General features: G+C 38.9%; 1 protein-coding gene across 1 annotated transcript in view; it reads left to right on the forward strand.

Moving 5' to 3' along the window:
* Nucleotides 1-9119: 9119 nt before the first annotated feature.
* LOC105398411 (SKI family transcriptional corepressor 2) overlaps nt 9120-26744 on the forward strand; it is a 28200-nt gene continuing 10575 nt past the window's right edge. Inside the window, exons 1-7 of the mRNA XM_048628439.1 lie at nt 9120-9251; nt 20293-20389; nt 20693-20918; nt 21515-21656; nt 22056-22310; nt 22867-23036; nt 23277-23536. Coding sequence (XP_048484396.1) covers nt 20297-20389; nt 20693-20918; nt 21515-21656; nt 22056-22310; nt 22867-23036; nt 23277-23536 — 1146 coding nt within the window. The 5' untranslated portion in view covers nt 9120-9251; nt 20293-20296. The remainder of the gene's footprint in view (nt 9252-20292; nt 20390-20692; nt 20919-21514; nt 21657-22055; nt 22311-22866; nt 23037-23276; nt 23537-26744) is intronic.

A 26744-nucleotide genomic window follows, 5' to 3' on the forward strand; every position in this document is an offset into this window, starting at 1 on the left:
CATCCACATGCTCGGCGAACGCTCATAACATTCCGAACCGGCAAACACGGCGGACGACGAGCTATTACTTTCGGGTTGACATATTTTTATTATATAAATTAAAGCAAGAGAAAGAAAAAAGGAAAATAAGAAGAAAGCAAAGACGATGGTGGGATAATAACAATAATTAAAAAAAAACTGACTTCTTCTTTTTAATTATTATTTTATTTTATAGTTTTTAGTTTATTTGCAATAATTTTTAATCAAAAGTAAGATGCAAATGATACCAAAAAGTCCTACTAATCAATACGAATCATTCAAGCCTAAACACGAGGTAGTTGCTATATACCGTTGAGGAGTTCCCTTGACTGCCTTCCGTTTCCATCATCAGATCAGCTCAAGGTCACCATCATATTTTTTGTTACAAGAACTATATTTATGTTTTTAATTTCATTAGAATCCAAAATGGAAATTCATACCGTGTTTTTACCCCTTTACCCACCCTTAGGGGTGAGATAAAATTCTGAAAAAAAAAAATGGGACCACCTGGGAGCTCAAGCCAATACAAAAAAAAAGAATTTTCAAAACCGGTTCATAAACGGCGGAGTAATCGGTGAACATACATAAAAAAAATGCGCGCCAACGAAAAAGTGTAGCAAGTTGATACGTCCGCCTCCCGCAATGCTAGCGCGCATACTGACAGCTGCCAGACGTGTGGATACGTAGCGAACTGTTTGCCGAACATCCTTTGATCTGGCAAGAAAAACCGACACCGATGCCGAACACTGGCGAACACAAACACAAACAGGCAAACAACGACAAACACCCATCCACACGTCAGTGTTTGCTGTTTGCCATTGTTCGCCGAGCGTGTGGATGGGGTATAACGTTATGGGAAGTTTTTGAGTCGAACGGCTTTAGATATAACCATAGACTTAGTATATACTAGCGTATAGACGAACAAAGCGAGCGAGGGAGAATAAAATCCCTTACGGAAATTTGGCAAGATAGAAAAGGATAGCGAATCCAATGAAACTGTGACTGGTTTTGAATGACAGAGCGTCACAATTCAGCACGCGGAAAATCAACAATCAGTATTTTGGATTTTTTGCGTACATCGTGGTTTATTTTCAGTAAATCTAATTGTATTCAACAATGGTAACATCTTCTGCGAGTGATTGTGGCGTTAATCATAGATATAATCCTGAAAATTGCACATTTCACAGGTAAATACGAAAATCGTCATCCATGCCACGACGCGTTTATTTTTGGTTAAAATTTGTCTTTTATCCTGTATGAAATATAAAATAATGCCAATGCTGTTGTTTACTTTCATATTTTGTGTATGTGGAAGTCCATTTGTTAATAATTTTCATGATTTTAGTGGATCTATTTTTCATCAATTTATTTTACATGTACGCTAGGGATTGACTCAAATTAATCGATATCATTATCGATATTTTATCTTGAATGTTACCTATGAAAATAAATGCTAGCTTGCGTTTACCGTCTCGTATCTGAACCATTTTGTCAGGGCAAGGCACATCTTTTAACAAATACATAAACTAATTATTTTCTATAATTTGTCCAACAGATTCCCTCTATAGATACTATAATAAGACGAAAGTGTTTGAATTTAGTTGGACGCGTTGGTTGGAATCCAAAGAAGAACTCTACCATTTGCAGCAATTCAACTTTAGAATGAATGTAAACTTAATAATTTAGGAAACGAAACTGTAATGAACCAGTTAAATAAATAAATATGTGGCAACATCTCAGACACGGCCATCCGAGGCAGAGCCTGTAATATGGGTCAGACAGCTGATATATCTAAGATTGTTCTGTTTAAAAGTCAATAAAATAAGGAGCGATGTGAAAAGTGTTATTATTTTTATTTATGCATTTTTTTACACTATGTCTAAATTATAATCTGGACAACAACAGTCTATGGAACAACTCTCTCCAAGGGTCGAACATCGAACTTCAATAACTTATCGATGGTCCTCCAAAGTAAAGAAAGGTAGGTACATCTCTAGCTAATGCACACACTGAAAAATCAAAATTGGTCACGTTTTACCGAGCTGTCTGTTCGTCTATACGCTAGTATATACTAAGTCTATGGATATAACTCACATAGAATTTCTATCAATTTTATCTATCGACGAAAATATTACAGAAAATGAAACAGACTTGTGAAACTACTAACGCCATCTATGATTTACTTAGTTCTTTTTGAGCTGTAAGTAATATCTTTCAATAGTATAGACCAGAATAATTAATGTACTCTGTAATAATTAATGTTCTCAGAATAATTAATGTACTCTGTGGTATAGACGAGGCATATTAATATTGGCGAGTTGAGGGTAGAACTAAATCTCCACGTTAGCAAGAACCGCGTGAGGGTGCGGCCACTGTTGTGATCGCAGAGCGCAGTCGACGTGAGCAGGCATTGAAATAGTAAGCAGAATCGTGCGTGCAAGCGAGCTGCATGTGGTGTGGAGCCGAGGCGAGGAGGCCGTGGAGGCGAAGAGGACGTGAGGACCCGGTTCGGACAGATGCAACTTGGAGTGCGAAGCTAAGTGACCTTTTGTATTTACTGTTTTCTGTATTTTATGATTGATATGACTTGTGCCACTTTGTGTAGGCGATAGGCTTTTTATCCTGCCATTCGCAATTTCGCAAGCGCGTGGATATTTCCCAGAGATTTTGATTGCTAAAACGGGGTATAGCCGCACAGTGTGCTATCCGAGGCACGTGGTGCTATAGGGGAGGTTGGAGGCCCCTTGTATCTCTATGATTCTGATAATATTATGTTGGACCTCACGTGTGCCGCGTGTGCGTGAGATATTTACTTTGAGTATTTTAGTTAATTACCCACCTACATATAACGGTTGAGATAGTAGACACCAAGTACCTAGGTACCTACCTAAGTGCTTACTTGGTATTTAGGTAGGTATAGTATAGCGAAGAAACAATCAACCGGTGAATTTTATAAATCAAACACCGTCTTACTTAAATCAAGTCTGAGCAAAGAGGTGTTTACTAAAGGTGACCACATCTGATGATCACCCTTTGCTAACAAGGCGATTGTCTGAAACTTCTGAAAGCCATGGGTAGATAATATAAAAAGCTCATAAAAATGTATGAGATGTCGGCAAGGGACGCGCACGAAACAATAACGTTGTGTTGACATTGAATTGATGTGTTTGTTCACACAATTTATTGCAAACTTAGATTAGACATAGTAAGTTCTAGCTATACCTACCTACGCCGTCCTAACTTACATAGGTACCTACTTTAGATTGAGTGCTTGTGCTTGTTTACATACTTACTAGCTTGAGTGTAACAATTATCCAACATCGATAACCAGGTAAACTATGATTCCGTCATAGTCATCTGTAAAAAACTTAATGTGAACTACCGACATCACTAAATCTGGACACCGTAACTTCATAATCCTATATAATAATACAAGAATAATACCCACCTTTTCCTACTTACTGTATCATTTGTGGCGGCGGCGGCGGCCGTCACCGTCTTGTTATTCCGCGTGGTCGGTAATTTTGACAAATGACTGTGCTCTCTGTTATACTTACAAATGGGGGTTTCAGGGCGGGAAAAATACAATCTATAGGCGGGGGCGCTTGAAGAGCATTCTTCTTTTTGGCTTTTTTTGTTCATATTTTTTCTTGGACCCATAATATTAGGGGCTATAGTTTTAACCATAGGAATGTTAACTATCTAAATACCGTAATTTATTGCGATATTATGTCTTTATATAAATAAATCTTTAATAGGTAGCACAATAAACTAAGTTGCATCAAATCATCAGCTAAAGCTCATCAAACTCACCATCCATACAATCCAACGTAAACACTTAATAGGATTATAAATAACAACCCTTAAATTGTATCTAAATGTCGTCTATTGTACCATTGCGACTCCGCTCACGTGCTCCAATCGCTGGGGCCGTCAATAGATGTCGTTAAACAAACAAAACAACGTGGAACGTATCCCCATTCGGCCCCAAGAGGGCAGTTATTGTATAAATATGGCTGATTCGGGGAAATTCAACGGAGATGCTTAAAAGTTGCGGAAAAAATGTTGCGCTTCAGCGGACGAAATTGGATTGTGTAGCGATTGCGGTAGGGTTGCGAGTGAAAGGGTACTGGGGGCTGGCGCATGTCTGTCGACGTTTCGGCACATTATAATAGAAGTTGATGATGTTAATTGGACATGTGTATGTTGTTTATGGAATCTATACAAGATGGTAGGGATAAGGGCATTCGGTTTCACTATTTGAATCGAGATTTTTGGAGAGATTATGTTATTTGATTATTTATCGGTTACTATTTTATGTAAGTACCAACGTAGTTTGTAAATAGGTAAGTACAGTTGGAGTCCAAGAAACCTGACCGCTCGTGGTGAAAAACCACCGTATACCTATATATTTCATTAAAAAGGGCAAAATGTTAACTTAAGTACTTATGTCATATTCTTAACAAACAATGAGAAATGCCTTCAATAAAGTTAAAATCACTTTCTTTAGTAAACATAATAAAGAGCACACATTGCCAAACCCAATCGCTGAAAGTACATACTACTACATACACTAAGTAAAAATTTAATAGATATGGTATCGCCGGTGTCCCAGCCCTACGGCTAACCCGCGTTGTTATTAATAACGACAGCATATTACAATTCAATTTGAACATCCGCCGCCTCGGCTAGGTCGATGTAATCCTCGCTTTACCCCCCACCCTACCAGGGACTACCCTTCACCCTTATTCATACCACTACTAGGGCAATTTTCGCCTAACAAGAGGTAGCCCCAAGTTGGTCGGTTGAACGTAATCCGTGGTATAGACAAACTGCACAATTATATTAAAAGCAGACATGAAAATTTTCGTAAATCGCTACTAACAATTGTCGATAATAGCTCCCGTACAAACGGCTGGGATTTGGAGGATTCGTTTTGTCATTTTATTTCTTAATCTAAAGCTGATTCGAGGTTTCCGTTTGGATCAATTTTTGGTTAAGTTTATTGCCTATACCAGTTATATTTGAGAAATACTGTCTTTACGGAAATAAAATAAATCATTTCGAGTGTTATTAACACAAATATTGAACTTACATACCTTTACTACTTATAAATATGTATACTTTGTTAGTGCTCTTATTCCTTTATACACTACACACATGTACCAAAACCGTTTTTTTATATCTACATAGTACTATTACTTACTTACTTATACCTACATAACCTTCTCCATCCCGCCCGCCCTGAGATTTAGTTACGTGAGCATATTTACAAGAAAACGACGTTTACGCTCCCGCGCACCAGTATTGAGTTGTTTCGCATTTGCGGTAATCGGTTTATCGTAAGTAATGCCGTTTGTCGGTCTGTCGGACTTCGCAAGTTGCGTGGGGCAAGGTTATGAGCGAAGCGGGGTGTGTGGAGCAAGGTTATGAGCGAAGCGGGGTGTGTGGGGCAAGGTTGTGAGCGCAGCGGGGTGTAAGGGGCAAGGTATGAGCGAAGCGGGGTGTGTGGGGCAAGGTTGTGAGCGGGGCGGGGTGTGTGGAGCAAGGTTGTGAGCGGGTTGTGTGGAGCGAGGTTGTGAGCGGGGCGGGGTGTGTGGAGCAAGGTTGTGACCGGGGTGTGTGGAGCAAGGTTGTGAGCGGGGTGTGTGGAGCAAGTTTGTGATCGTGTAGATAAAATTGTCAGCTATTAGTAGTAGGTACAAAATAGTTAGTAAAAGAAGAGAAAGCAGAAAAATAAGATCGCAAACATCATGAATCAACTTCAAGCAATCAATCATCAAGCAATATCAATCGGCTTGCAATTACAATACCCTTTATCTTTTATATTACCCATTCTTCGTTACCCTGTATATTTATTTATCATTATCACACTTTGCACTCAAGCCAGTCGCTTTGGTTCACCGAAGACCGACATCCTAAGTTAAAAACCTATACATATAAGTACATAACCGCAACCGTAGCTACATACATATAGGGCGTCCGGTCACCCGCCTGTCTGTCTATTTTGGGCGGTTTAATCACTTTGTCCATTACGTTGTTTGCGGCCACCCTACACCGCGGGCATGGCTCCGGCCCGTTTCATTAACTAATCTATTAGTTTAGTGGCATTAGCTTAATGTCAGCTCTTGTTTTTAATTTTCCGCCCCATATTTTTGCCCTACTTTAGTTACCTGTAGTAGGACATTGCAAAAAGTTTCGCTGATATTTATTATGTACATACAGCGTGGAAAAAACGAATAGACCATGGTGGGGAAGCATCTTAAATCCATTAGATAGCTTATCAATCAAAAAGGACACATTCTCGTAAAAAATGTAGGTATGCGATAAAAAACAAAAAAACTGCCTATAATACCTATATTTATATTATATCTTAGTACTTAATTACCTGCATCAAGATTGTTTACCTTTTACATTAAAGATTCTCAGAAACGCAGTTAAAAATAATAATGATGTTTAAAACCCCCTTTTATCGACGGTGAAGTGTGTCGGTAGCGGCGGCGGCGCGTGCGCAGTGGGTAGTTAATCCTTCTATTGTGAGAGTTAGTTCTGTACCTGCGCTATAACCGCTTATTATATCTACCACAAGAGTGCAAACTAACATAGGGGGATGATTTGATGTTGACTGTTAGTTTGTTAAGAGTAAAGCTGGTGTTTAAACTAATGTTTTAACTCACTACGGAAAATTAAGGATTATGATAAGCAATATCTATTAGTTATTAATCATAATTACAGTATAATCGAGCGATTTTTTATTAGGTATAATATATTTCTGTTCAAAAGCTTATTTTATCAAGATTGTTCTTACCAACAGCGAACATATAAAAATCTTGCTGAGCTGTACTAAGGTACTACTTATTAGACATTTAAGTAGTAATTTTATAATCATTTGCGTTTTATTTCTCCTATTTACTAAACTCTAAATAAGCTAATTTATAAAAAAGACCCTTGGATCTTTCTCTCATATCCTCTGCGGCGAATTCATGTGAATTTTTCACAAGAATAGAAAAGAGCATAGTATATTTAATCTTATACACGTGCACATACAGGTTAATTAGGAGTGTGGCGGCGATCAGAGCTAAACTACCATTGTATAGGGTTTACCATTAAGCCGCTAACAGAGATATGACTGGTGGTAAAATAATTTATACTTTAAGTATTAAAATACTCAAATGTAGATAGGTAGGTTTCAATTAACAAATTTTAGTGTAGAAACCAGGAACAGGTATGCGTAGTGTGCTGGTTATCCTACTAAGTCAGCCAAAAGTAAATTAAATGCGGTAATGATGAGGATATCCATTACATTGGCCAACCCTGATAAATGTCGATACATTTTGAGGTATATGAGGTCCAGTCCAGCGATGAGCTTAGCATGAATTTCTCAATGAATCACCTATCCGACTATCTTGTACACATACACAATGATAATAACAGCGAGCGTATGCACCGTGACAACACTTCATTATGCCGACGCAAGGCCGTAGGGGTGGGAATATAATAACAGATAGATCTACTATCGATGCAAGTAGGTAATGGGAGTATAATCTTAGATTTACTATCGATGTAGGTAATTAACTGGTTATTGATATCAACAAACTATAATTTTGCTGTTTAGATTTTTTATTGATGATTCCTTACCCACTATTGCTACTTTAATAGAAAAATATTGAAATTGTTATCAAAAAAATATGTAACTTAAGTAAGTAGGTATGTAAAAAAACTTAATGAGTCCATTGAATGAGTTTAAAATATCGCAATTATAAAAAGAGTGCAGCATAATTGCTTGCGCCATTTCAGTTAGAAAACGGAATTTTCTTTTAAGTTGTTTTGTGAGCATTATTATGGCCAATCTAAAATAACATGCCTAACAGTGTGTCTCATAGTACCTTTCTAACCGTAAGTTGTTTTCATACTTACATTAATACTTACTTCATAACATGCAGCACTGCAATAAAATTAACTGCACAATTCTCAACATAATATTTATAAACGGCACGATATCATAGATAATCAACACCCGTTAACCCTTAAACCCTTAAACCGTTCAATTGTGGAGGGCCAAACTCAACCCTTCTCTCCTAATGCCATAATTGAGGGTTAAATCTCTAAGCAGATGTCTATTATGACACGTTCCGTACATTTTATTGAAAAGGCAACTTTATGGTTGGAAGTCTCCTGCTGGTTCTGAAATGTCACTGCATTGTGAGGGTTGAGTGTGTGAAGATCTGATGATCTGATAAAGGGAATTGTACAGATTTTAATTGACTTGCTGATCAAGTGTTTGTTAAAAAACAGCGGTTGTTTAGCTTGTTAACTTGCTGAAGGGTGGCAATTAACACATAATTTTTTGTGTTGATTAGCTTCGAATTCATGTGTAGCTAGTACCTATATGTTGTTTTGTTCCAGCCACAAGATAATTAATTGGTAAAAAAAAGTTAATATAAGCCCTAAAAAAACATGCCGCACGTAATTGCTGGCTCATTAGGCACTTCATTGGTAATTCATTACTGTTGTACCTACCTGTCTAAGGGATCCTACACATTCGATTTGGCCTGCCGTCGATTTGATCCAGGTTTGAATCCGCTGCAATACTGTATGATGCCGTCTACTTACCAGATAATTTTTCCTTCAGACGCATTCCTCATAACATTCCGTAATAGGAATAAATCATCAGGAGTACCTACGTAACCCCATAAATATGTATGTATAATTGTTTATCCACTTCGTCTGCTTATGTACAGTTGGCTACATGCAGAAGTTATTAAAATCAAAGCCACCGACCGTAACAATAGACATGGCCGCCGCAATTTCATTTTACACGAATTAATTGAACATAAACCGGCGCCAACAAATTAATACCTTCATATTTGTATTTTCAATCACAAAATTAATTCAAGCGGCGACGCTTAAATAAGTGTCGGCAAAACCTCCGCCCAATCGATAAGAAAAGGGCGGCAAACGGTATACGGTAAATAAAGTTTTAGATAGCACGCCATTGGCTGGCGCTTGGCTCAGTGGGCGGGGCTCGAGCCAAGGGCGGGGCTTCCATTGGTTGATTTGTGTAGTAGTTAAGGCTGGTTCAGTGTGAGTTATACCGTGGCCGCGGCGGTGGTCGGTGGGACTGCGCCTTAACTAACATATTCTTGTCCTTGATTGTCGCGTTGTTTGTAACTATGATTTGATTTAGTTGATGTTAGAAGTGTTTTTGTGTAAACATTTGCTTGGAATTTGGGGTAAGATGTTTTTTTAATTTAATAGAAATCATTTATATAAAACAATATATTTTTATTAAAAAAACTAAAGTTAATTTATATGAATATAGAAAAAAACTTTAAAAAAATATGATGTTAGAAGGGACGGCTTATATGAAAGAGAAACTCCTAAAATAAGTATCAAATTCGTGCTATTAGTTAGAGGTCTCTTTTTAAAATAGAACATCAGTGTAGCTTAAAACCATGTAAATAATTATAGTTACCTAGTAAATTCACTATTTTTATCGGTTAATATACGTTCAGTGATGTTCATTTGTAAACTTCTCGAAAATGCATTAAAACAGCTGTTCCATTTCTACCACAAGAAACCGCTGTTTTTATTCGCATTGTTTTACAAATTGTACTACAATAGGTGTTTTCCCCTCATAGGGGATTAATAGGTGAGTTGTGATCCACTTACCTGTCTACCCTACTAAGCAATTTTTAAACAGCTGCCGTTGTATATCACAGAACAACGCGGACTCGGGTGTACCCGTATGTCGATATTTCATCTCCTCTTTCATCTTCACTTCCTCTTTTGTTTATTACAGGACAAAGCTCAAAAGATTGCTTCGTAAACAATATTTATTCGCGCTAACAAGGTGGCATGCAGATAGTTTTTATTTATGTGCTTTGATTCTTGCATTTTTTTTCAGTGAAAATAACAGCATTTTTTAACTTACTTTAAAGTTCCTTTGTGCATTGTTTAGGTACATTATTTTATTTTGATAGGATCCAAGAGTTAATTGAAAATCAAACTGACGTTTTTTTATATAATTAAAATATTTCTAGACATTTGGTAGATAGAATTAGGATCTAAATGTTTGAATTTAGTTTGACAAAGTTTTAGCATTTTTCCACCTCGTTTTACAAAATTACTGTTGTGCAATAAAATAATAAATAAAAAGTTTAGCAAGCATTTTTGGGTAAACCAATTTAAGTTATATTTTTTTCAATTGGCTCAATATAATGTGGTTATTTTAAAATGCTGAAACATAATCATATTTATCAAATACTAGCTGTTCCCGCGCGCTTCGCTTCGCCTTAAAAAGTTTTCCCGTGGGAATTCCGGGATAAAAAGTAGCCTATGTTCTTTCCCAGGTCTAGACCGTATGTATACCAAATTTCATTCAAATCCGTTCAGTAGTTTCGGCGTGAAAGAGTAACAGACAGACAGACAGACACAGTTACTTTCGCATTTATAATATTAGTTAGGATAATTCCGTAAGTCTACGACATTTCGTAGCAGGCTGTAGCGCTACGCACCACCTATGCTACGCGCTACTACTGCTACGAGCGTGCTACGTCCCGCGTAGGCCTGCTGTAGCTATACTATCAAAAATACGTATCAAATATTTTGACGGGATATCGTCGTATTAGTATAATCAAATTACCTACTTATTGTATAATTTCCGTAATCTAATAAATGCTTATCCTACATCTCCTAGTTCTATTCAATAAGTGATTCCTACAGTGAACTACTAAGCTTTAGCTTGTCTGGAAGAGAACGCCTTTAACTACTTAGCTCTAGTTTTTTGTTGTCTCAGTATCCTCACATACTTTCCTTATACATATTTAATTTCGCCATTTGTAGCAAAGCGCCGCCGCCACCGATAGACCAAAGAAGACCGTACGACCCAACGTCAATTCCATAGTCACATTTACTCACCTACAAAAACATCCACATTATCATAGGTATAAGAACTTAATTTTAACCTACAATATACTTACTCACACAAACTAAATCAAAAGAACTAAAATCGCATCATCCGCTCACCGCGCAAAAATCAAAATCATTGTACAAGAAAATTACAGTGACGGCGCGACAGATAAGCGCGAGATTTAATTTCTTTGCCCTCTTTAAATATAGATACCGTTGCTGCGTTGTGTTTAAACAGGGCCGGGGGCTCCCGGGGGCGCGGGGGGCGCGTAATTGAAAGACAAACAGGGCGGGCGATTCGCAGCGAATTAATTATTTGTACATTAAGTTGGCGCCCGCCCCGAGTGAGCCGGGCGGCGGCGGCGGTGTGCCACCACGCGGGATGCTGTTGTCTTGATTTGTTACTGTTACTTATATGTAGTACCTTTTAATATTTGTTTCTGGGGAATATTTATGGAATATAATTTATAATTATACCTATGTATATATTTATAATTAAATGAATGATGTGTCAGAACAGCGAATAGATGGTGGCGTACATGCGAGTCACCTTTGCCCACTTCTTCAGGGAATACAGTTTACCTCCTAGTGACTACTATACCATGTCACCATCAGCCCTCTATTACCACTGGGTTGGGTATAGGACTCTTTTTTTATTCACGCTTAGTTTTTCGGTCCCTCTTGTATACATACCATACTCATACCATGTTGGATGGTTTATTACGTTGATTATTTATAAATATCTTTACTTACAAGCTCGTGACTCACTCGCGATTCACATGCTGACACACTTGCAGAATCATTATTTGCAAAAGCACAATGCAATGGTATACAGCAATACACATCACGAATAAAATAAATTGCCTTCGAACAAGATTGATTTGTTTCTAGAACTCTTGTAACTTAATTTTATTTGTTCGAGTGCTTTGTAACGTATTGAAGAACAACGCAAAAAGCAACGGAAAATTTATTCATACACATTTTCAGTGCCGTATTTTGTATTAAGTAATAAAAATTACAAAAACAATGCGTATAACTAAGTCTCGGAGGCGGAGGGCGGTAAAGTTAATAAAGCAGTCTGGCCAAAGTCATTTTCATGAAAATCAAAATGGCGAATGTCGTTAGCGTCGACAATTCAATTACTTTTATAAGTAAAACTGGTGACAATTTACATGTTTATGCAGTCGGAGGGGGGAGAGGTAATGAGCGGAAAGTTAATACCCACGGTTCCTCATTTAATTTTGCTGTAGAAATAACTAAAGAAGCAATGGCAGGTACGAAGACTTTTTGATGAGAAAATATTTATAACAGTATTTGTGACAGAAGATGTTAAGGCCTAGTTTCACCGTACTCTGTTAGATCATTAACACCACTGTTACATCATGACAAAAGAGTTGTTGGCTTTTGACACATCTGTCAAGAATTTAAGATGGACATGGCGTATAATAAATGTAACAGGGGTGTTAATGATCTAACAGACTTTGGTGAAACTAGGCCTAAACGACGTAATATTTTAATCATAAAGTTACAACTGTATTATTTACTTTTAAACAAATCTTGTCTCAATTTTGGTTTTGGTTCCGTTTAAACATTCTGTCTGTAAACATAGATCGACTTACCCGGAGGATACTCCATTCAGTCGCCACCGAATTAATCCCAAGTAATTATTAAATCAAATCAAACAGACAGTGGATTAGTTACGAATTCAATTGTTTGAAAAATCCCCTGAACGTGTGGGGGTGATGTGCGGGGCGCGGGGGGGAGAGGTACACATCGCTATTGTCGTTCCGAGAATAGACCCGCTCTGCATTTTAATTTTAAATTTCGACTGTTAGATACGTTTCAGATTCATATCTGGTTATTTTATATACAGGGTTGTAAAAAATTGGTATACTTAGAATCTTATGATTGGATGCGGAAAGCTAAAGATCGCATACAGTGGCGTGCTTTGGGAGAGGTCTACGTCCAGCAGTGGACTACTATAGGCTAATGATGATGATGATGATTATAATCCGAAAGGGAGTGTGACACAAGAGCTCATTTTTAACAACGGACTTTTTAATTGTTATACGCCTTGCCAATTTTTCAAAGACGGCTTTCTACACCACTTTTCGAAGACACCGTATTATGTCGCCATTTGATAACTTAAACTAAAAGTAACGAGAGTATATTCTTGAGAATGGTATCTGATGTACCAACTTATAACTTTTTAAATGATTAGTAAATACGCAGCATATTGCGGATATCATAATTATAATACAGATTTCCAAGTGTTTTTGGTACTCACTAGTATTATTTACGCATGCACAAATTTGTACCAACACAGTTACTAAGTATATTTTAGGTTTGTTATATACTTACTTAGGTCTTCGGTATAACTATTATTATTCAAAATACCTACTTACTAAAGCTCTTCAGAATATTAAATTAATGGAAAGTACTTACATAATACAACTTAACACAGACTTAAAAACCCATTAATTTAAACTAAACAGTTGAAACATAATGAAGCGGATTCGACGTGCAAAGGTTAAAACATAATACGAGTCCGTCGTCCCGCCGAGAGCTCGACAATAGACATGCTTAAACAAACTCATCTTGTACAATAGTGATGTGCCGTCGGCGACAAATTAATGGGGATTTTCTTAGTTTTTTAACGTAACGGAGGACCTAGGACAAAATCTGGATGGAGTCTCGTATGTTTGAGGTCTAAATGTATGTACTTACAAACAAATTACATTTTTCAATTTGTTTGTAACTGTCTCTAAGGACGACAATGAGCACGGTGTGGCTTCGTGTACTGAACCTAGATATTAGGACATTTTTAAGTTTTTTAAAATATTGTGCTTAAGTTCTTATGCCCTATTGATACTTGTCTTTGATACCTCGGTCTTTGTTAAGGACGTCGACGTCGCATCGCAAAAAACTGTCAATAATCAAGCATTTGCCCTGAAAAACTATCAAAACCATAGACTTAGTATATACTAGCGTATAGACGAACTGACAGCTCGATAAAACGTGACCAATTTTGATTTTTCAGTGTGTGCATTAGCTAGTGATGTACCTTTCTTTACTTTGGAGGACCATCGATAAGTTATTGAAGTTCGATGTTCGACCCTTGGAGAGTTGTTCCATAGACTGTTGTTGTCCAGATTATAATTTTGACATAGTGTAAAAAAATGCATAAATAAAAATAAAAACACTTTTTTCATCGCTCCTTATTTTATTGACTTTTAAACAGAACAATCTTAGATATATCAGCTGTCTGACCCATATTACTGGCTCTGCCTCGGATGGCCCTGTCTGAGATGTTCCCACATATTTATTTATTTAACTGGTTCATTACAGTTTCGTTTCCTAAATTATGAAGTTTACATTCATTCTTAAGTCGAATTGCTGCAAATGGTAGAGTTCTTCTTTGGATTCCAACCAACGCGTCCAACTTATTTCAACCACTTTCGGCTTATTATAATATCTATAGAGAGAATCTGTTGGACAAATTATAGAAAATAATTAGTTTATGTATTTGTTAAAAGATGTGCCTTGCCCTGACTTATTTTTATAGCTAAAATTCAAGATAAAATATCGATAATGATATCGATTAATTTGAGTCAATCCCTAGCGTACATGTAAAATAAATTGATGAAAAATATATCCACTAAAATCTTGTAAATTATTAACAAATGGACTTCCACATACACAAAATATGAAAGTAAACAACAGCATTGGCATTATTTTATATTAAATACAGGATAAAAGACAAGTTTTAACCAAAAATATACGCGTCATAGCAGTGATGACGATTTTGGTATTTACCTGTGAAATGTGCAATTTTCAGGATTATTTCTATGATTAACGCCACAATCACTCGCAGAAGATGTTACCATTGTTGAATACAATTAGATTTACTGAAAATAAACCACGATGTACGCAAAAAATCCAAAATACTACGGTGTTGATTTTCCGCGTGCTGAATTGTGACGCTCTGTCATTCAAAACCAGTCACAGTTTCATTGGATTCGCTATCCTTTTCTATCTTGCCAAAAGAGGATGGGCAAAAATATATGGGAGCTGGGACCACCCTCCAATAGCAATAAGACTAACATCGTTGGATAGGTCTTGTCAATAGGAATAACTTTTGCTTTGACAGCTTTGTTGTCACAGTTGTCCGTTCAGAGATATTTGACTTATAAGTTCCGATACTCGTCAGTTCATCTTACTGCTATTGGAGGGTGGTCCAGCCTCCAATAGCAGTAAGACTAATGTCGTTGGATAGGTCTTGTCAATAGGAATAACTTTTGCTGTGACAGCTTTGTTGTCACAGTTGTCCGTTCAGAGATATTTGACTTCTAAGTTCCGATACTCGTCAGTTCATCTTACTGCTATTGGAGGCTGGACCACCCTCCAATAGCAGTAAGACTAATGTCGTTGGATAGGTCTTGTCAATAGGAATAACTTTTGCTTTGACAGCTTTGTTGTCACAGTTGTCCGTTCAGAGATATTTGACTTATACTTATATCCAACGACATTAGTCTGACGATTATCGGAACTTATAAGTCAAATATCTCTGAACGGACAACTGTGACAACAAAGCTGTAAAAGCAAAAGTTATTCCTATTGACAAGACCAATCCAACGATGTTAGTCTTAATGCTATTGGAGGGTGGTCCAGCCTCCAATAGCAGTAAGATGAACTGACGAGTATCGGAACTTATAAGTCAAATATCTCTGAACGGACAACTGTGACAACAAAGCTGTCATAGCAAAAGTTATTCCTATTGACAAGACCTATCCAACGATGTTAGTCATAATGCTATTGGAGGGTGGTCCCAATCTGCCCATTGTCATTTCCGTAAGGGATTTTCTTCTCCCTCGCTCGCTTTGTTCATCTATACGCTAGTATATACTAAGTCTATGATCAAAACCGTCGTACGTTTTTACGATGCGACGTCGCATTGCAGTTTTGTGTTCAAGCTCTAACTCAGTCACCGTATTTTCTACTGTGAACCTGTTCGTTGTACCACGGAACGCTCCCATCCCTAGCTCGGATTGAAAAGGTACAAAATTAATTCTTGTTATTTACTCTGGTACTTTGTGCGCTTAATTGGAGCGAGGCGCAAGACGCGGGGTTAATTCGACGATTCATATTTAATCAGTCCCGGCGGGCAGCCGTGCCGACGGATATTTGCGATTCGAACTTGGCTCTTACTTAAATAGCTTTAGTAATCTGTCGAATTAGTCGCTATACTTCGGAAAGATTTTGATGAAAATAACTTAACAGTGTACCATATCACTTAGGATGTCCAGATCTTTCACAGGTGAAAAGCCTGGAGAAGCACTTTTTTGGATAAATTGCTTTTCACAGTATAGGTCTTCGCACATTATAACAACTCACCGGCGACTCGACTCTATGCTAGACATTGATATTTAAGCCCTGTGTCATATGTTCAAGGTTTAATTTCAAAAAAATGATTATAAAGTAGTGTACAACGAGTGGCCTACGCATCGTACACTAAGGGCCTTACCACAAAAACTTAGACAATATTTAACAGATGTTTAGAGCTGTCAAACGCCTACAAAATGTGTCAAATTTTCTTTTAAACACTTGTTAAACTGTGTTTAAAGTTTTTTGTGGTAGCACAGTAAATGTCTAGAAAAACTAAAGGAGTGTGAGTAGAGTTGCTGCCGCGTTGGCGTGGAGTTGTTATAATGTGCGAAGACCTTATATCGACAATATTACAATACGTATGGCACTCTATTGAGAGAAACCCGAGTCTATTACATTTTGTCATCGACACGCTAAGTAAGAAGTAAGTACCTATTTTATCGCCATACAGAATTAGAAACTTAAAAATCGGATAAGCAACACGTCTTCAATTCACCCCAATGGTCCTCCGAAAGTTGGCAATAAGCAATCAATTGAAACCGCGTCCGGATTAGCCCTCGCACGGGCAGGGTCGTGGCGACATGTTGTGCATTTCACCGGATAAACCGGGACTAAAGGGACACTCGTCTGTCATTGTAGCACCAGTAGGGTGAACACGGGGTTGCGAAGATAAGAACTGAAGATATGCGGTTACGGCTTCGATTAGTGTGCGTTGTAGTTGTAGTAGAGTTTCATACTTACAAATTATACTGAACGGCTGGAGTTAAATACGGTATCCTTAAGTACCTATATACGAGATCGATAAGATCATTTTAACTGTCTGTATCTTTCTAATTCATCTCTCCGTTTTTATACTGCTTATTTCCAGTAATTTTATTTAAATACGGTTTAAATAAAAATAAGTCTATATACCTATCTCCGTCTTATTCGATGTTCAATATTGGTCACCGTAGTTTCAATAGTTGCCATACACAATCGTTCCTTGTATAAAGTGTTCCTTTGAGAGAGCTGGCAACACTGCCGTGTATTGAACCGCCGGGGGCAGCAGACGGGGGCAGGTGGAACCTACCTAGTTACAGGTGTGTAGGTAGTTACGTGGGATAGGTAAGAAGAACTTTGTAATACTCAGAGACGTGGAAAAGCATTATATGTATTGTAGAGTTGTGTTTTACTAAATAATTCAGTATTCGATATTCAGTTTATTTTATTTGAGTGTCTACTGAGATTCGGAACGATCTAGGTACTTTTACTGTTTATCTTGTTTTTTCGAACTAAAAAATATATACAGGGTTTTGCAAAAGGGGTATGTATACGTTCTAAGCCGAAACCTACGAAGCTAGAATCTTTGTCATTCTTATTTCATTTCGGGCTTAGATATAACATGCAGCATATAATATACTCTTTTGAAAAGCTTTAACATCATGTTCATGACAAGTCCAGGAATCAAGACAGAAATAGATGAACTTCATCAACTCAAACAGGTGAACTTTCCTTAAGCCGTAGGGAAAATATGCTCAATAAACTTTTACACAGGTACACTACAAACATGTGTACAATTATAAACGGGTTTCAAAATCGTATAAAACCAAACAAACAGCTCATAAAAATAATAACCGAAGCGATGACAACCATACCAAATCTGGGCAAAGAGGGCACTGAAGAGGCCTTGAGAACGATTAGTTCCGATACGAAACACGCACATGTGTCTGTTGTGCCATCCCCAAAGAGCCCTACTGTTAACTTACGATTACTTCCATGCCAAAAGTAGCCATTAAAGACTCTATTGCGATTCAGTAAAGGTAGCAATGGCGTGGCGAGTAACAACTGCTCGCAAGACAAGGCCTATTTCGAACCCGGGCCATCCCGATGAACACCATATGGCGGGGGGGCTACTATAGTAATTCTAATTACAAGTAACGGGATTGTCTGTTGTGTTTTTTTCCGCGGACAGTTGAACCGTGAAATTTGAAATTAATATTAACAGGGGAGACACAGATTTGGATACGTCACAGTGCTGCTTTTTAAGTGGCTGCACTTGTAATGTAATGACTTGTAAGGGTAGTTCGGCTTACGAAGAATAATAAATATTGGAATATGTAATTTGTAAGCTTTTATTTTTCGAGCTACTCCTGAAAAATCGCATGACCGATGCTCATGAAATGTTGTATGTAAGTAATATAGTCGGTAGGTCGAATAGAACAGTACATATTTATTGTATATGTAAGTAATAATTACAACGTAATGTGTCCAAGTTAAATATGTTATTAAAACGATGACATTATTAAATTAAATTTTGCTTGCTTTCGCTCGCCACGATTACAAGACAATCCCGTGAAACTTACAGCCGCGTTAAAATAGTCATTAAGTATTTAATCAGAAAACTGAATCTGTCCTTAAAAAATAATGCGGCAAAAAGGAACATATGCATCCATTAATATAATGTCGTTTAATGCAATCAATTATTCCGGCGGGTCCGAGCCGCCGCGCCGCCGGAGGGCGACACAAGCAGTCACAATGATCCCTGCAGCAGGAGTAGGGCCCGTTGTACCGGGGTTTTAGACCCTAATTTTTGACAGCATTTGACTAAATTTCTATCGGTTTAAAACGGTACGTAAACAAGAGGTTAATGTTGAGGATTTTTCCTCATAAGTATTTTTATTTTATTCTCAATCAGATCACCTACTTAATGTTAGAAAAATTTAAAACGAAACGGCAACGTGAATATTTGAAAATAACCTGCGCACATCACTTTGCGTCTAATTTGAAGGCGCCTTAATAAAGCTGCAAAAACAAACGATTGTAAAAGTTTTTATTTTTGTGTAACAAAAAAATGCTATTAAAATTATCGGTCAAACAGCACCGAACCCCGATCATTGCACAGGGGTGTGCACGATACACAAATTGACTAATCACACCCCATAATGACTCGTTTGGCTTGTCACCGCGCTGGCAACCCTGCTTTGTTCTATGATGTAGGGCTGACTCAAAAGTTAAGTGGAACTTTAAGTGTTTCTTGTCTGTAAAAGGTTAATGTTGAACTTTTAATAGTCTTTTTCATTTATGGCTATGATCATTGTATGTACTAGGTACCTAGGTAGGTAGTATATGTATTTAATTAATGGCACGGAGAAAACCTTTTAGATACTATTACTAATTATACAATTATAAGTTAACTTCTGATCGGTAAATTTTCCACCTCAATGAATAAGCATTTTTTTACTGAATGAACCTCTAAGAGTGAATTTTATTAAGTAATCTCGATACCATAATTATTATTACTTCACGCCCCTCGCTACATGCTATTGATGCAGTCAATACCACAAATACGCCATTTGTGTACTAAATGCGCCGTTTTGTTCTCAACCAATAACACAACAAAAGAACAAAAGACATCACAAATATCCCCTTATTTCGCACATTTCTGCTTTATGGAGCGGCAGCAGTAAATGAACATACAAATATTGCCAGAAATTGCCTATTATTTTTGGGGAATTGGGTAAAGTTATGGTGTGCGGTAATTTTATGCGTGATTTGGCCAGCGAGAGAAATAATTATGCCTAACACATTCGCCTACTTTAATGATCCAATGTTTATGTTCATTTTTATCACATGATTATTTTCGTTTTGTACATCATTCTGGGTACTGGATATATGGTACATGTATGTACGGTCGCCTGTGCCTAAAAGTATAATAGGCGGAGTTTTTAAAATAGCGATCTCAAGGTCACATTCTGCTCAAGCACATCCACATAAACACCACTGCTACACACATCACACACAACACGTCCCCGGATTTATAACAGATGTAGCCGGTCCCTTCATCATCAGGGATCGCTATTTTAAATCTCAGCCTGTATACTTTTAGGCGCAAGCGACCGTACCTACTATTCATCTATAATATTTATGTATGTATTTTTACCTACCTAATTTAAGGTGGAATTTCACTTTAGTGTACTATAGTTAAATATTATTGTTTAGAATCATGGAGGCCACGAACCTGACTCTGTCCCCGCGCGAGGGCATCAAGTCCCGCGCCGAGCACAAGACGCTGCAGCTCACCAGCAAACCTAACCAGGTAATATACCAACTTCTACATTTACTTCAGCCGTTTAAATATTATTTTGAACTTTCTGTAATATTACCTACTGAGAAATTTACAGGGTACAGTATACAAACAATCGAAATAAGTTGTTAATAATTTTATTATAATTATTTACTACGGATCCATGGGAGTTGAATTGAACTAGAACTATTTCCAGCTGCTAAACACAGAATTATAATCATGCATACATTATTATTCTTAGCGTGTTGGTGCCAAACACGGCAAATAGACTAGCGTTGGTCACCGCGATGACTAAACATCCTTTCACACCCCCAGGTTGGCACAGTCCTCTTATACGGCGTGCCGATAGTCTCCCTCGTGATCGAGGGCAGCGAGCGGCTGTGCCTGGCGCAGATCTCCAACACGCTGCTGAAGCAGTTCTCGTACAACGAGATCCACAACAGGCGCGTGGCGCTGGGCATCACCTGCGTGCAGTGTACTCCGGTGCAGCTCGAGATCCTGCGCCGCGCCGGCGCCATGCCCGTGTCGTCGCGCCGCTGCGGTATGTAATGTTTAGTGTCTGCTATTGTACGTACAACGAGATTCACAACACAGATCGACGATGTATCGCCGCACTGGTGTTTTTTTCCGTGTCCTCTATATAGGCGCTGTGGCCATCGATATCTGTATTTACTGCAATAGCTAGGTGAAAAGGTTTGTGATTTAAAGCCACATCTTGAATCAGAACGCCAGGTTGAAACTGCAACACCATAATGTTCTATTTTTGACCAATAATTATGTCTCGCTTTGTGACGCTAGCTTCTTTCGGCTAGAAATCTTACATTGGCAATTTGACAGACTTATTTACTTTGACTTTCTACCCTTAAACCCCACTCACACCCTGCCCCCACCACAGGCATAATAACCCTTTACGTGTACTGTGATTCCACCACATGCGTGTACTCTGCTCCCACCACAAGCATGATAACCCTTCACGTGTACTCTGATTCCACATTCCACCCCACCAGGTATGACCGCATGATAACCCTTCACGTGTACTCTGCTCCCACCACAGGCATGATAACTATTCACATATATTATACTCTGATTCCATCCCACTAGCATGATAACCCTTCACTGATACCCTACCTCCACCAGGCATGATAACCCGTCGCGAGGCGGAGCGGCTGTGCAAGTCGTTCCTGGGCGACAACGCGCCGCCGCGGCTGCCCGACGACTTCGCCTTCGCCGTGCACCACGAGTGCGCGTGGGGCTGCCGCGGCGCCTTCCTGCCCGCTAGGTGAGGGCATCAGAAGATTATGGTTGTCTGTAGAAAACAACAACATCTTGTTCTTAAGGTAGATTGAAGACTAGAGCGACGAACAAAGCGTGAATGGGCGAATTTTAATAGACGGGTCTATTTCTGTTTATTTCTATGGATTTGCCCTCGAGCGAATGCTTCGAAATTAATAACACCGCCCACCACTCCTATCACCTATAGCGGTGACAAATACTACAGCGTTTGTCACCGTGGATAAATGGTGAAAGGATTCAGTCGCCGGGTGATCATAGGGTGTGCCGGAAGTTTATGAGGTACAAACGGTTTAAAAAAACAATCACTCGTGGAGTTCATATGCTCATTTACTAATACCTTAACATTTACCACTTTATAGAAGTCTAAATAACCCCTCATCCGCAGATACAACTCATCGCGCGCGAAGTGCATAAAGTGCGCGTACTGCGGCCTCTTCTTCTCTCCCAACAAGTTCATATTCCACTCGCACCGCGTCGGGCCGGGCGACAAGTACATCCAGCCTGATGCCGCCAACTTCAACTCCTGGCGGCGCCACATGAAGCTCAGTGGGACGCCCCCGGACGAGGTGGTTCATGCCTGGGAGGACGTAAAGGCCATGTTCAATGGAGGGACTAGGAAGAGGATGCTGTCTGCTGCCAGGTGAGGACTGAGCTGATAGGTTAAGCCCCAGTTTCATCATATACGGTTAGATAATAATCAGGGATTAGTTGTTGACTTTTGACAGATCCGTCAAGAGTTAAATATGGGATGACGTATAATTGATGACATTACAATGTAATTGGGGTGTTAATTATCTAACAGAATTAAGTGCCAATTTGTCCATAGTCGGTTAGAGCATAACCAGGTATTAGTGGTTGACTTTTGACACATCTGTCAAGAATTTTATATCGAGATGACGTATAATTGATCAACCAATCCCTGTCGGTTAGATAACCGACTATAGAGAAATTGGCATGGAAACTAGGCATTATGCATTTAGTTTCAAAGTATCTTATGACATACACAGATAATAATTGTCCAAGCTTAGAGTAAGTACCTACCTATGATTTGAATAACAAAAAAGTAGAGTCCAAAAAAATATCCATAATACGTTGTCCAAGGCAGAATCCGATGGATGATCTTTCTTTCATCCACCAACTAACCCCCACACCACAAACAGTCAATCGGTAAAGTTCAGCCAAAAATCGTGTCACAGAAGGCTCCCCCCCCGCAGGCCAGCGGAGGCGGGCGAGGGGGAGGGGGCGCGCGCGGGGAGCCCCCCCGCCGCGCACGCGCCGCCCCCCCGGCTCGCTGACTACGTGTGGGGGGCGCGGTTGCCGCTCCCGTATGCGCTGCCGTGGCTGAAGCCCACGCTTTGGAGTCCTGGTATGTTTTGGTGCTTTTGTTTGTTGTCTAAGTCATAGTATCTTATGGCATCTCTGAATATTTGAATTTTTTAAACCATATTAATGACTTACTCAATTACGCTCGTTCTCCTTTTTTCAACCCTATACCTAAACCCTAAAATATGCTGGGAAACTTAAGTATTTTTTTTCCACTTTACTGCTTAACCTTCTCTGTAGGTTAATCTCTCTTAAGTATTCTATGTCTTTCCTCGGCCAGCAGGGGCGCTAACAGCACTAAGCAGTGTCGGCTCAATCGAAGAGCCACGCGCCTTCCGCCCCGTGCGGCGCCTGGAGTCGCCCCCGTCCCCGCTGTCGCCCCCGCGCTCCACCCCGCCCCGCTCCCCGCTCCGCTCGCCGCTCCGCTCATCACCCCGCTCGTCGCCTCGCCCGGCGTCGGCTAGGAGCCACAAGAGCGACAGAGACAGTGACGAGAGCGTTGACGTGGAGACCACGGAGGAAGAGGCGCCGGCTAGAGATATGGTGAGTCTAGTCTTTTGGTCACTGTATTCTGTGATCATAGTGATCACAAAAATCATTCTATCTCGTTTTTTCCTTCAATAGTCACTATATATGTACTTACTTCGAACTCGATAGCTGAAAATTTAGGTATTTGTAACTCTTACTCCGTCCGTACGTCCGTAGGCGTACCTAACAGGTCCAGTTACTTAAATCTAACAACGGCCAACAAGATTATAATAATATACCTATGTACGTAATGTAATTACCTACTTAAGTACATCTTACTTCAATAGTGATGTCGGTACCTCATAAGTACATAATGTAATAACGCGAACCTGGTATAAATATCTACTTACTACAGTTAATCTCTTTCAAACAGTTTAAATAGGCAGGTATCGAAAAGTACTTATTTCAAAGATGCAATTTAATACACTAAAGAAGTAAAGTATAAAGTGGTCTAAATCGCATTACAATCTAACGAAGCGGGCGCGGAGGCAAACGGAGCCACGACGTTGATCCAATTTAAAAACTTTGAAAAGGAAAATTTTTCCAATCACCTGACGACGTAGCGCTGTAATCGGCCAGTCTCAGTCTCCAATGTTCTCGAATCTTCCTTTTTAAATTTCAACTTGTTTAGTTTTCATTGCAGTTGGAAATTGTTCAATATTACTTCGTTCGTAGTTTCGTAGGTAGTGTTGATGAGCTTTGTATGTTAGCGATGTTGCTCGTTACCAGGACCATGTGCTAGACTTATAACAATCATAAGGTATATTTGTTTAGGTATTTATTACAGATACCTATACATAATAACCGTTAATAAGTAGGTATCACAATAATACATACATACCTGCTGGTACCGAAGATTGACTAACAATCAAACAATTGTTCCGTAACTACAGCTACGATAAAATCATTAGAAAACATCAGTATCAAAAGAAGAATGTCCTAGGTAGGTAAGTACCTACTTAGATAAAAATATGAAAATGACAAACTCCCTAACGATCGTTTAGAAAGTCCTTATAAAAACCTCCCATTAAACAGAGTTTACCCAGTATTCCACTTAAACTTTAGTAATTAATGCATTGATTAATATAATTTAGTTGCAAACATTAGCCATTTGGTTTCCGAACGCGTTTTCTTTTTCCCGCGGGACGCCACGATTCCAATATGGCGGACAAAATGGCCGCCGCCGGACCGTTGCCACGTCGTTTAAACTCTGTAATTACTGGCGACGAATTCAAATGAACTTCATTTCGGTTTTAAATAAGAGAAAATGTTTAATTTAGTGCCTGAATAGGCTGCCGGTGACCAATTAATTGAGGATTTGCCGATCGATTTCGGCTGTTAGGTTACCGCGAAGCTTCAATGGCGGTTCTCTTTTATGTTGCTGCACGTTAGGCAACGCTCCCTCAGTTTTATTCAACCTTCTTAACATAGATACATTTAAATGTTATCTTTCGGATCTACTATCTACCAAAATAACAACATCAGTGTATATTTTTTCATAATTTAGTTAAATTATGAACGTCACAGGCATAGACAGTAGCAGCGACATTAAGTTAAAAAAAGTTCTCTTCATCCTCATCTGACTACTACCGGCTATTTGTTATGGTGAAGGACTGCAACAGACTGAAAGCGTCCCACTCTAGGTACCTACCTAAGCTAATTTTGGCCGTCGTTGGTATGTAAAGTACTCAATTAGTCATTATGAAAAGATTATTTTTAATATCTAAAAATGCAATCAATATAATCTAATTTACAAAACAACGTAATACTACCTAATATCTACCTAGTTGGTGACTGGTCTTATTTAGAAAATTTAGATAATCTATAAACTCAATATACCTCATACAATTTAATCAGGTCGATACCTAATCCTTCCAATCATTATTAATAAGCAGCTACCCGTAGCAATAAATACTTTGACTATAATACAGTCTTGAGCACCTCGTCAGGATAATTAACGCAAGTTTCCTTTCAGTTTTCAGTAAATAAAAGACTTGGCAAAGCTTCTCTAATGATTGGTGTAAAGTGTTTGTAATTAACACGGGCGGAGGGCGCTCCGCATAATCTCTTCAAATGACGAGATAGGGTTGTCGATGCTGATTATGTGTCTAAAGCGGGGTTTACACTAGCGATCATTATTGCAGAAGTCTACTTCTGGAAGTAGACATTATATTAAGGCTGAAGCATGCTTGCTAGATCATGCACCATTGCATAAGCCGACTTCTGCTGTTTTAACTGCCAGGTGTAAACATCGATTATACGTAATAATCTTGTATGTTGATTTACCAGTCAACACTCAATAAAATATGCTTTTAATAGTATCACGTAGTATCTCCACCTTTTGCACTTTTAGGTATGTTGAAGTGCGGTGCGACGAATTAAATGTTTTATATTAACGCAATAAAAAACTATCTAAATATAAATTCTAATGGTGTAGTTAACTAATTAACAGTAACGGCATACGGTAACGGCATTGGTGCAAATCACGGACGACGTTCGCCAGGGTATGGAGAACGGTGAGCTGACTGTGCTATCACTGCTCGACTTCAGCAACGCCTTCAACACAGTGGATTTCGATATCCTATTGGGGGTATTACGTTCTCTTAATGTATCTCCTACGGTAATTGACTGGTTTCATACTTACTTGCATGGCCGCCGGCAGCGAATCCGCATCGAAGAGTCCAACTCTGTCTGGTGTAGCACCACAGCCGGTGTCCCGCAAGGTGGCGTGTTGTCTCCTCTTCTCTTTGCTATATTCATAAATAGTATTTCCGACAATATCTCTTCTTCCTACCACCTTTATGCAGATGATCTACAGATATATAACCAAGCGTCAATTTCAGACCTACCACTTGCAATCCGCAAAACAAATATTGACCTTGACCACATACTATTATGGAGCAAAGATTACGGTCTGAAGGTAAACCCGACCAAAACGCAGGTCATAGTTTTAGGGAGCCCCAGATTTACGTCACTCGTTGACCTAAATACCCTGCCTCCAATAGTTTTTAACGGAGTCCACATACATTGGAGTAAATGTGTGAAGAATCTTGGGGTTCACATGGACAGCGCTATGACTTGGAAGAATCAGCTCGACGAGGTGAGCCGGAAGGTGTTCGCTTCTGCAGGCTCACTTCGGAGATTGCGGAATTTCCTACCCACGGCCACCAAAATTGTTCTTTCTCAATCCTTACTTCTTCCTATTCTAGATTATGCCGACTCT

The sequence above is a fragment of the Plutella xylostella genome, chromosome 21 (genome assembly GCF_932276165.1).
Source record: "Plutella xylostella chromosome 21, ilPluXylo3.1, whole genome shotgun sequence".
Lineage (NCBI taxonomy): Eukaryota > Metazoa > Arthropoda > Insecta > Lepidoptera > Plutellidae > Plutella > Plutella xylostella.